The following is a 12853-nucleotide window of genomic DNA, read 5'->3' on the forward strand; positions in this document are numbered from 1 at the left end:
ATCATGCGTTCACGACACAGCTGCATTGATGGGAGCGCTTTCATTCCTTCTTGTTGCGGAGGGACAGACATTGCGCAGAAAAAATAGCAACAGTAAAATGACACCTATTATAGCCAAAGTTATTGGAAATCCTCCGAAAATATTCGAGAATATTGAGTGGATGGCTGATGGTATTAAACCGAATATGGAGGAGAAGGTGTGAACAAGACCAGAACCAACAGCCTTAAAAAAGTTTGCGATTTCAGTAGTACTGGACGCATTAAATATTCATTCCACAAGTTCACCAAAGTGTCTTAGAAAGTTGGTACTAAAAAGGGACTATGGCCCTCATTCTGACCCTGGCGGTCAAAGACCGCCAGGGCGGAGGACCGCGGGAGCACCGCCGACAGGCCGGCGGTGCTCCAATGGGGATTCCGACCGCGGCGGTAAAGCCGCGGTCGGACCGGCACCACTGGCGGGCTCCCGCCAGTGTACCGCCGCCCCATTGAATCCTCCACGGCGGCGCAGCTTGCTGCACCGCCGCGGGGATTCCGACCCCCCCTACCGCCATCCAGATCCCGGCGGTCCGACCGCCGGGATCCGGATGGCGGTAGGGGGGGGTCGCGGGGCCCCTGGGGGCCCCTGCAGTGCCCATGCCACTGGCATGGGCATTGCAGGGGCCCCCGTAAGAGGGCCCCTACATGTATTTCACTGTCTGCTGCGCAGACAGTGAAATACGCGACGGGTGCAACTGCACCCGTCGCACAGCTTCCACTCCGCCGGCTCGATTCCGAGCCGGCTTCATCGTGGGAGCCTCTTTCCCGCTGGGCTGGCGGGCGGTCTGAAGGCGACCGCCCGCCAGCCCAGCGGGAAAGTCAGAATTACCGCCGCAGTCTTTCGACCGCGGAACGGTAACCTGACGGCGGGACTTTGGCGGGCGGCCTCCGCCGCCCGCCAAGGTCAGAATGAGGGCCTATATCTCTGCTGATGACCTTGCCACCTGAAGTGCATAGGTCTCACGTGCAGATGTGACCGCCCCATGTTTTTGAAACAATAAAGCCTTGAGTCTGCTCAGCTTGTCAAAATTCACATTCGAAGTAGCATTGTAGGGCCAAATATCAGCTACCTCTTTTTGTCTAGTGGGAGGAAAAAGTACGTTCTCGCAGCATGTCTTAGAGACCGAAAAAACAAACTATTCCAGCTCGCATCCCACAACAGTTCTCATTATTGAGGAGAACATAGCTGCCATTTGAAAGCACCTGGAACGCAGGTCTAATCAAGGGGGACTGGAACTCCCTTCAGATAACAAGCCAAATTTGCTGCTGAAGCGTTACAAGCCCCGTGCAGGGACCACTGTTTACCAACCATTGAATGGCTGAAAGACGTCTTGCATTCACTACTGCTAAGAAAGACCTCTTTCATGCCACTGAGACATTTGTACGAGAAGGGCAGCTCCCACACTTCATGGATGTAACTATCTCCCACCCTTACATAGCTGCCTACTGGAATGTGTTTTAAACCGGAAACAAAGGAATCAGAATAAATGAATTTCGTATCGGACGATAACATGTTTACATTTTCTATTGATGGCAATTTCAAATATGACTCACCATTTTAATATTGTACCCAGAAAAATATGCACATTTTTCAGAATATGTTTTAGAACTCCCTTGTGGTAGAGTTGGACAATGTTCCCATTGTGTGTAATTAAAAATAATATTTGGGGTATTTGCTCTATGAATGAAATGGTGCCCATAATAATTATTGCGAAACATTTCACCATAATTCTCTTTAGATTGATAAACATCTTTGCTTTCAAATACAATATAATACTGCAATTCAGTCAACACAGAATCAACTGTTTTCACATCCCAGTCATAAGAAACAACTCCGGGTATTATTACATCGCTCATTGAAAGTTTAAACACATATGGTATGTGAATGACCTCCGTAGGGCCGTATATATCAAATGTTACTTTATCCCAAACAATCCCATCAGGAATTTGTATAGCGGAAATGTTCACAAAAGACAAGTCTCTGTGGACCTTGTGCAAGAAAAAAATGGGGTTTTAGGACATCATCTACCAGTTCAACTGTTGATCTTTCAGGAAGAAAATTACCATGTATTAATGGAAAGAATGCTATGACAAAGCCAATCCAAAGGAGGACAGCTAATACAGTCAAGGAAAGCCACAGATAGTTCCATGGGGAAATAAAGTAATTTATTTTAAGCCAGTTAACCAGCTTACGTGTTTTTGACAGTTCAGATGTAGAAGAGGCCAGTGAGTCCGAAAGGGTGTTGTTCATGTCAGCAAAGTATCCATAAGCCGTTCATGCAAAAACTGGAGCCGTGTCTATAGGTGGGGATCCAGTGGGGGTTTCCCGCGGTGGTGCGGAATAAATGACGCCATCCGTCTGAGTTGAAGTTGTGTCAAATCGATTGGTACTTTCAGTATTATTTGTTGAAACAGATGTTAGTGGAACCAATGCAAGATAATTTTACACCCTCCCCAAGCTCGGAGAGGTGTCAGTGTTTCTGATCACAAATTGTAGAGGGACTTCTTGACCAGGTGTGAGAGGGATTCGGGAACTACTGGCTGTTCCTCTTGGTATGCTGTGCAGGATCGGCCACATGGTGTAATTTGACATTGTCGATAGACGCAAAGCGATTTTCCGTAGCACCAGCCAACGGTGGTAGAATGACAGTTCTGGTACAGTGTATTCTCAAGATTGGGACCGGTGCGCGATAAGAAGGACAAAACTCCTTTTTCACAGCAACCTTTTCACATACTAGAGCCCCAACTTTAGGAATCCAGCTGGTAGGTGTAACTGGTACATCCTTAATTCCTGTAGAGGCAGCATTGGCAGAGGCATTGTCGTCACGGAACTGTTGTAACTCCTGTAAGACAGTGACACGTTAATTTATGTCAAAGGATGTTTCTGCCACCTCTACTTCAGGACCATCAAGATCTGGAACATACATTTGAGTTCCGAACAGGCACTCACATAACGTACAACGCCCCAGGGACCTTCTAGGCAGATTGTTAAGTGCTCTGTGGACTCCATACAGGTGATTAAGCCAACTACGACCCGTATCTAAGACTCTGGCTGTTAAGGACTGCTTTAAATCATGGTTTAGTCGCTCCACAGCACTATTTCCCTCGGGATGAAATGGAGACGAGTAATGTAGTTGGACCCCTAACGAAGCCATGGCATCCCTGAATGTCCTTGAGGCGAAAGCAGGGCCCTTGTCCGAGTGGAAAGCCTCAACTGCATATGTACAGATAAAGACTCGCAAATCTTTAATAACAGTCCGAGCGTCAGCCGAGAGTTGTGGCCACACCCATAGAAATATGGAGCAACAGTCAACAGCGGCTAAAATGTATTTGTATACACTATCCGGTGTTAGAGGACCACAATGGTCCAAGTACACATATTGCAAAGGTTTGTTGGAAATTAAGAGGGGTGACTGCGGTGGGTGTTTAGCAGTGGAAACCTTAATTTGTTGGCAGATGTCACAGCAAAGAACATACTGCTTGGCCTGTTTGTATAGACCTGGCCACCAATAACGTGCTTGCAACAATGATATTGTAGCCGCTACACCAGCATGGGAGGATGCTACCCTCTCATGCGCTGCTTTAATCAACTCTGATCTTATATCTTTGTTGGGAGTTGATCGAACCCCTACGCCTGGTATTTTTACCTCAGCGTTTAGGTAGCCTCCCATTCGGTAGGAATATTTAGCAGGAAATGCTTTTGGGTAGGGCGTACCTTCAGCCGTAGCTTTCACGGCTGTTTTGCACCAAGGCGAATTGTAGCAACAGTGGCTGTAGATACTGCTGATTTTGTGGCTTCATCAGCCAGTGTATTTCCATCAACGTGTATTCCAATGCGCTGGTGTCCAAGTGTATGTACAACATGGACATTTGGTAGCGTTTCCTTCAGATCTGCTACTTTCCTCTACAGAAGTCTGTGATTGATGGTGTTGCCTTTAGAATCTCTGAACCAATTCTGGCGCCAGTAATGCAGGAATTCACTGAAGGACTGGACACAGTAGTACTAGTCACAGACAATCAGTGTTAACTGTGCAGGATCCGTATGTTCCTGTGCCATCACCAGAGCCTTTAGCTCTGCTAATTGTGCTGTGCAATCCCCTAGGGTTTGCGTGTATGTATGTTGGGGAAAAAATGTACTATCCTCCATATAGCCACTTACGACTGCACCAGCAGCGTAGTATTGATGTTTTCTGCCAATTGCAGGTTGCGCTGAGCCATCGGTGTACATGACTTTTGATACTGATCGATAGGCAGTGTATGTGCGGGAACTGGGTATTCTAGTTCATATTGCAAAAATTCTTGAGCTTGTAATTTTGGGTCAGGAATGTGGTCTACATCAGTGGCTGTCAGACGTTGCCCATTGAATCCAACGTGGATGTAATGCTTTAACATTTGGAACTCTGGCTTTAGTAACAGCCTCAAGGGCTGGAACTGGAGAGACGATAATAATGCGTTTACCTTGCTCTAGTGGTCTTTCTTTAGTGACAGCCATCTGAACAGCAGTGAGAATTTTCTCAGTGGGAGCAAAGCAATGTTCTGCTGCTGAGTACAAGTGTGATTTGTCTGCAATCGGGACTGTCTCACCCTCATTAAAAGTTACATAGGTGAAACCAATGCACCAGCAATTACACTGATGACCAGATATGTTTTGTTGTCCCTTGTATGTGAGTGTTGTGCTGCAAGCATGTCTGTTTGCAAAGCTCTGAGAATGTGTGTGTGTTCAACAGTCCAAAATTTACTTGAAAAATCAGGATGTATTAAGTCATATAAAGGTTTTATGTGTGATGCATAATCAGGAATGTAAGTTCTGCCAAAATTTAGGAACCCCAATAGAGATTGAAGTTTTTAAATGGTATTTGGAGGTTGTAACTGTGCGTATTTTTCCAAGAATTGTGGCGCAAGGCTCTTTCCTTCACTTGATAGCTCATATCCCAAAAACAGGACGCTACAGAAGGCTATTTTTGTTTTTCTAAAATTGAATTTGTAGCCAAGCTCGGCAAATCCTACAACAATACGGGCTACCCATCTTAAATGTTGCAGCAATTCATCATCCGTGAGATAGATATCATCTACATAGGACAATGCTTCAGGGTCTAAGTCGTACAATATTGAAGTCACACGAGCCGCGAACAGACCTAGACGGTTCTTATGCCCATGGGGTAAACAACAGAATTTTTCCTGGGAGCCCAGTGCACAGAAACTGGTTAAGTCTCTATATTTTGGCAGAAAAAACCACTGGAAATGTCCAATGTAGTTTTGTATTTTTTACGCACTATGTTGTTCATGAGTGCTGTGCTATGTGAGTTTTGTATAGCATATGTGCGTGTATGGCTATTTAAATGTCTGTAGTCTAAGACTATTCTGTACGAATGGTCGGGTTTAGCTACTGGGAATAAGGGATTATTCATAGGTGAGATGCAGGGTTCGATTACACCCTGGTACTCCAACTGTGTGAAGATTTCCCTCACAGGTGCTTTAGCATCATGTTTTATTGGATATTGGGGTTGAAGTTGGGAAGTTTCTCTTCTTTTTTAACTGAAACTTCTGTTGAGGGTTGTGATTCCGGTCTCGGTTTCACGTACTCAGTTCTCCGCTCTGATCGCCCACCTCTCTCACTGCATTTTTCCGATGAGTCCTGAAAGGAACAAGATTGGCGTGTATCAGTATATTGATATCTGTCAGGCGTTTTTATATTATTTCTATTTCTGAGATTATATCTATTCTGTGGGGTCTCCGTGCGTGGAGATTCTTCCCTTTCTTTTTTAGGAGTCTGTTTTTTATCCCAGCGTTTCTTATTACCCTCAGAAGCTTGCTTGGTAGAATCTTTATTAGATTTACCTTGAAATTGTAGTTTTGTTGGTCTGGCCCCCAGACTATCTTGACCAACACTAGAGTAGGTCTCCGCGATAATCTTTGGCAGCTCACGTTCTTAATCCTGAAGAGAAACGTCACGGAGCCACATGCGCACCGCTAATGCGACCACTGCCCCTTCAAGATTACTTAAAATAATTGAGGATACTGTGGCAAAGTTGCCCATCAATTGTATCCCCAAGTCCAGGGCCGGGGTAGCCCCATATTCATCTTGAATTTGTTTCAACACTTCTGGTAAATTGGCAAGTGCTGGCATACCATGTGCGGTAGTATAGATCGTGGCAAATACCGTGCCCCATGTGTTACAGATATCTACTGGGGGAACCATCCCAAATGGCAAGCATATTGTTAATATTCTATGTTTATCTTGAGGTCTCGTATGGAGAAATACTGCTTCCAGCGCGTTTATTTTTTGAGCTAACCAAAATGGAATTTCTTCTCGTTTGGTGGGTACTTTACCCATGATCGAATGTACAGTTGCAGGATTAAAGCCTGGCGTTACTGCATGTGGTTGCGCCGGAGCAGCACGCACTGGGTTTGTGTTTAATGCTTGCATTACAAATTGTACTAATCGTCTATATATTTCCATCAGCTCAGTGTATAAGCGGAGTACCTCAGCTACCGTTAGGTTCGCTGCAGCAGGGTGAGGTGTATATGTATCCAATAAAGGCTAGGTAGGACCATCATTACTTAGAGGACCTAGCCTAACGTGTAAAATTGTATGAGGTAGGGTGCCATCAAGCCAATTATTATGTTCTTGATAAGATAGAGGTATTTCTAAATATGCATATGCTCTGTATTGTGCAGGTACGTTTGCAGGTGAATAATGATGAAATGTATTTGAGTTCCCATCAACTGCTGGAAATATGACCCAAGAATAAAATAAGTTCTGTTCTATAGGCTGGGTGAGCCTCAACAACAAATGTGACTGGACCCCCCTGAGCCGTTAGGCCATGAGCCAGTAGATGGTGCAGTAAGGGGTGGTCTCACATTGACTGCAATTGCTACCTGTTGTGGATTCACCATAAAGAATGGTAAATGTGTTCAGAGATAAGCACACCAAATGGGGATCATCCTTTTAACAGTTCAAGCTTGAACAACCTACAGCATTAATTAGGTACTCCCTACTTAGCTGAGGAGGAAATCCTCAATACCATGGACGTCTCCGTATATAGTACTGAGGTGTCTTTGTATATAGTGACACAGAGATAGTCAGGAGGACCCGAAAATTAGAGACTGACCAAACGTTGGCTGCGCCATGTCGCGTAGGCTCTCATTATTCTAATGAGACTACTGAATTTGAGCGGCAGAATCACCTGCGGTGTGGGAGACTGAGTCTTTACCCACTGCAGATGACACTTGTCGCCCTAATCCGGGTTTTGCTCCGGTTAACTAGTAGTGCCTCATCTCTATACAAGAGCAGGGATGATTGGGCAGCTGAGCGCATGACACGACTGACTCCTCGGGGAAATCGTGGTCACTCAGATCTTACCCGTTTCTCTCTCTCAGTCACATTAGTCTCACATATACAATGACAAACAGAGGCAGCATATGTTTCAATAAGGTTTTAATGAAGCAACTGCATCTTAGATAATAAAGCATGTACTGCAATAACCAGGATGATAAAGCATGCCAGAATTAAAATTGTGGCAAGGAGAGTGAAGCTTAGAAATAACGCTTCCATATTGTCACTAGAGGCAATAGACTAATTCCTACCTAGGCTATATTAGAGCACAACATGTTAAGCTCTAGTTCAGCCCTTCATGTTCCCCTGGGAAGACATCATCCCCCATACCTGAGCAAAGGCCTGAAGTCTGCTGAATGCTTTGCTACAGCTGCTTATGCAATCAGCATACAGTCGTGGTCATCTGGCTGGAATCTCCCTCTAACGTGTGTGGGACAGGGAAGTATTTTTATAATGAAACAGCTGATGTTCTGAGAGAATGTCCCTATGTAAGGATGTATATATTTCTATGAATACCAGAGACAAAGTGTTACAATGTTTTACCAGCAACCTATCTTACTGTAGCCTTGAGAGAAGCACAGAGTGAACAAAAATGTCTTGTTTAAGAACGTAGTGCTGGCCTAAGCAAAAACAGCTAGATAGAGAGAAATAAAACAAGACCGCTAATGTGGCTATTGTTAAAATAATAAACAAAGCTAAATAAAACACATCTAGGTAAAAGTGCACAGCGGCAGGCCTAGTGTGCTAAAATAACGTGCATGGAGCTATAACTAAAACGGCTACAGAACGATGAGAGCACACTACATGCAAGTTAGAACAAGATCAAATCAACATCTATGCAAAGTGCCTCTCATCCATTCTTTAGAATGTTAGATCAAAAAGGCATTGTTTATGGTAGCCTTCTTCGATCAAATTAATTGGCTAGCACAGACAATAGCAATTAACTGTTAAAGAAAGCCCTATTTTGAAAAATTCAGTTTAACATGCACTACTTTATCAAACTTTCAGCCTGTTGCATGCAGTATTAATTAAATACCACCTTCATTTAGGTTTTGAAAAGTTAACAGGCGGGCTTCCCTGGTAGCCAGGACAAGCAACTTTATTTTCTTCTTTAATTGTCACTTATTGTTTTGTTTCAAACTGTTCTTATTGTATTTGGGCACCATAACAAACTTGCAAATTGTACTTGTTCGAAGTCGGCAGGAAAAGAATACAGTGCAAATGAGGTACACAGATATTATAATCAAGACTTCTCATATCCAAAAATAGATATAAAATCTCAAAAACATTGTCAAAGAGTCCAATATTGCCACAGTGCCATTAAGAACCCCCCTCTCACCCATAAAGGAAACCGGAAAAGAAGAAAGTTAAAACATTATACATTACTGTCCATGTGTGGTGATGTATACTGAAGGTGTAAGTCAGAGCGCGTAGGGACTTCGATCGTGAAGTTTGCAGTCAGGGATCTTCTGTGACAAGACTTGAGGTCAGCTAAATATGAAAAAGGTGGAGTGCTCGTTACTTCTGATAAGTAATTGACAAGGGCTCCCCAATGATATTCACAGTTCTTACCCGAGTCCTGAAGGATGTCCATCATCTTTTCTATGGTTAAACTCTGCCGGAGTCTGGCATGCCATTGCAACAAAGATGGCGCTGCAGCTTTTTTGACAGTTTGCCGCTATAGCCATCTTAGAAGCTGCTAGACATAGCCACATGATAGAGCGGTTGCTTGTGGTTTGTAGACGCAGGGGGTCATCTTAGTCCTAGAAACGTAAAGCCTAGGGTAGAAGGGATGGGGTAGCCCAATATTGTTTTAATTTGTGCTAGGATTTCAGTCCAAAGTGGTCTGATAGTTGGGCAATACCACCAAATATGTTTACAGTCCCCAAGAAGGCTACAACCTCTCCAACATAAATCAGCTGTGGCAGGAAAAATCTTTTTCAACTTAGTGAGCTAGAGGTATACCAGTCACATAAAATTTTAAAGTGGGCCACTCTAAATCCCAGTGAATGATTAAACGTGGCGATATCTTGCAATAATCGTTGGTAAGCAAATACAAAAGAAATGGAGCCTTTGGTGCCAGTTGTCTTCCTCACAAATGTCTCAAGAGGGTAGGGTCAGGTGTAGCTGTGAGGCACATATCTGGGTGTAGCACCCAAAATTTTCAATTGAGCATAATGATATTGTTTGGTATCTGGAAGGCGAAATAGCGTTGGCAATTTTCAAATGTCAATATGTCCCATCCATGGAAGTGGTCTGATATAAGGGATCTTCCTTTCCTTCATTTATCAAAGGAGTCAGGATCAGCATAGGGGGATAAGCTGGATTGAAGTGAATATGGGAAGACGGGGAAGGGAAAGTGGTCCACCCTGCTGTCCTCCTAACTGTATCCCATATTTTGAGGGTCATGCAAGTGGGTGTGCTGAGGTAAGCATTCGGGGGCCTACATGTCTTCGGCTTTCGAGGGATGTCCCATATGTATTTGTCAACTATGGCCCTGTCCAGTGTGGCCAATGCTTACCGGATGCTCTCAGTGCCCATTTCATAATTATTCTTAATTGTGCTGCTTTATAACAGAACCGGAAGTCTGGGAGCGCAAGTCCTCCCGCTTTCGGCAGTCTTCGGTGTTTGTAGGGGAGGCGAGCCCTATTCCCCTGCTGCAGAAAGTGGATCAGTAATGTGCGGAGTTCTGCATAAAAAAATCCTTTGGTATCTCTATTGGAAGGCTTTGAAAGAGATAAAGCACCCATGGTATGACTACCATTTTGACTGCGTTAATTCTCCCCAGCCATGAGAGGTACATAGGTGCCCATCACTTAAGGTCTTCCCAGAGTTGACGGAGCAAAAAAAGGGTTGGGGGGGAGGGGGGATATTTAGCTCAATATAAGTCAGAAATTTCTGGGGTGAGTTTGAGTCACAAATAAGTAATGTCTTTTTCCACCCTCTTAAAGGGTATCAAGAGGGCCAGGGCGTCCATGTTCGAGGACGATAAGGTGAGATTGAGGATGAAGGATTTGTGGAGATTGTTACAGTATCCCAGTAGTGAAAGAAATTTGGAGCCCACTCCGTTGACCACTACACGTGACACAGGATGTGCATAGTTTGCCTGAACCATACAAATAAACTATTCGTGGAAGCCACATTTCTATGTGTGAAAAAAAGAAGGGCCAATTAACCCAGTCAAAGGCTTTCTCTGCATCAAGGGCCACTAAAACAGACAGAAGTTGTTTACTATTTGCGTTCTCGAACATGTGGATCACCTGTCAAAGGTTATTATGCATCAGTCTCTGCTGTATGAATCCTGATTGATTGGGATGGATCAAATCAGGCAAAATCCCCTCAAGTCGGGTTGCTAGTGTTTTAATGCATAGTTTAGGTCAAGATTAAGCAAAACAATAGGTCTGTAAGAGGCACAGTATTAAGGGTTTTTACCTGGTTTAGGAATTATTAAAGTAAGTAGTTCACTCGTAGTGGAGGTGGCCCGTGTAGTGGCAGCCATATGACTAAAAAGAAGCATGACGTATGGAACTAGGTCGGCACTAAAGATTTTATAAAACTGAGCAGTAAACACAAAGAGCCCAGGGGATTCACGTAACGTGAGAGAGGATATAGCATCTCGGACTTCGTCTTCACAGATCGGGCTGCTGAAAGTTTAATTTTGATCAGCTATGACTTGAGATAGGTTCACTCCTCCCAAGAACTCGTATGTCTACAGGGTCGGAAAGTTTATAGGATTTCATAGACATCCTAGAAAGCCAGAGTTTATCACATTCAGATGAGAGAGGAGCTCACCAGAGTCTTTACGTATGAGGTTCATGTATGCTTTTTCATGCTTAAGTCACAAGTAGCGTGCCAGATAAGTGCCTACTTTGTTAAATGCTTACATTGGAGCAAGGTGAATTCTGCCCTTTTAGCGCAAATCGCGTTTAACTTGCTTTGTAAGGCAAAACTTTTCGTTGCTGCCCTATGGTGGGGTTGTCTTTATGGGTGCGATCCGCGAGGGGGAGCTCGGCTTCCATCTATCTTGGGTTATCTGCTTAGTAAGTATGGTTTTAAGAGAAATACATTTAACCCACATAATTGCTTTAAAGGCATTCCAGGTGGTGGATATGTCCATGTCACAGGGATTTTCTCCTGAAAATACTCTCCAATAGATTTATGGAGCTCGTCTCTCAGCAGGCAATCTCTAGTGAGGGGCCCAGGGAAAAAATATTATCAGAGTTTAGGAGTTGGGACATCCCAATCAAGTGTGAGTCTTACTGGCCTATGACCCAAGATAACAATCGGGTAGAGTTTGACAGTCAAAACATTTTGCTGTAGGGATTGGCTAATGAATATAATCCAGGCGGGAGTACATTCGGTGGGAGGAGAATATATAATCTCCGGAAGTTGGATGGAGTGTGTGCCAAGCATCGAGCAGCCCGAGGGAGTGAATCGTATGCTCAAGTGTTTTTGGGAAGCCCCCTGTATGGGCCCTTTGAGGATGTGTGCCATCAAGCTCCAGGTCCCAGATGAGGTTTAAGTCCCCCAAAAGTAAAATATCGCTTTCAGCAAAGGCCACCCCCCAATAGTGTGAAAAACGAGGTGAGAAAAGTGGTTTGTGGGGAGTTGGGGAAATATACTGTCGCTATGATGCACATGCGACCTTGCAGCAGACCTTAGACTAAGAGGATTATTTTGCGTTTGTCTGTTTTGTGTGCATGAGGCAGGAATCAGACCTAAGAGTAAAACAGGAGTACCACTTCATTGTGTTTTGTAGGTGCAGAGGAGTGATATATCATCAGGTATGTTTTGTGTTGAAGTCCAGATTCATCTGTCCGTTTTAGGTGTGTCTCCTGCAATGCTACTATGTCATATTGTTGGTCCATGAGATATTTCCAGAGGTTATGTCTCTTAAAGGACAAATTAAGTCCCTTAACATTCCACGTCAATGCAGTCAATACCATAGTGTAGATGAAAAGACAAGCAATGTGTATAATGGAGCATTATAAAATATGCCAGAGGTGGTAGAAAGCTTTATAGGAGGCATTGCCTTCGTCCCTCTAACCCTCAACAAAATTGAATTAGTCAAATGGCCACACATGAAACAAGAAAAATCAGTTATTTTTTTTTAAATTCATTTTTAACTTGTGACTATCACAGTGCACAAACCCGGTTTTAGGGGTGTTTATACTTGGTTTCCAGACCAGTTCCAACCTACTTAGGCTTTGTCAGTGTAGTATAGCTTCAGTATTGTGGCACAGTGAGCATGGTACCCATGTTTGGGAAAAACCCACTGCACTGGGGCAGTCCAGACTGAATCGACAGATCTGGTGTCCTTCAGATAGTAATACAACCAACACCAGACCAATATCGACCTACTTAGGTATTGTCAGTGAGCCACAGGACTCAAGCTGCACCATACTGATGAAACTCAAATAGGTGAACATGGTTTGGGGTTGCATATGTTCCTGTTCAGTGGGAAACTGGACAGACAGCTCGG

General features: G+C 44.0%; 1 protein-coding gene across 3 annotated transcripts in view; it reads right to left on the reverse strand.

The window, feature by feature from the left end:
- NME6 (NME/NM23 nucleoside diphosphate kinase 6) overlaps window positions 1-12853 on the reverse strand; it is a 181757-nt gene that overhangs the window by 74383 nt on the left and 94521 nt on the right. The window contains exon 5 of one of the 3 annotated variants that reach the window (XM_069229467.1): window positions 5480-5670. The exons of the other annotated variants lie outside the window; for them this stretch is intronic. Within the exon in view, the coding sequence (XP_069085568.1) occupies window positions 5610-5670 (61 nt within the window). The 3' untranslated portion in view covers window positions 5480-5609. Of the gene's footprint in view, window positions 1-5479; window positions 5671-12853 lie in introns of those variants that run through there. 3 annotated transcript variants of the gene reach the window in all.

This window comes from Pleurodeles waltl, chromosome 4_1, assembly GCF_031143425.1.
Source record: "Pleurodeles waltl isolate 20211129_DDA chromosome 4_1, aPleWal1.hap1.20221129, whole genome shotgun sequence".
NCBI lineage: Eukaryota > Metazoa > Chordata > Amphibia > Caudata > Salamandridae > Pleurodeles > Pleurodeles waltl.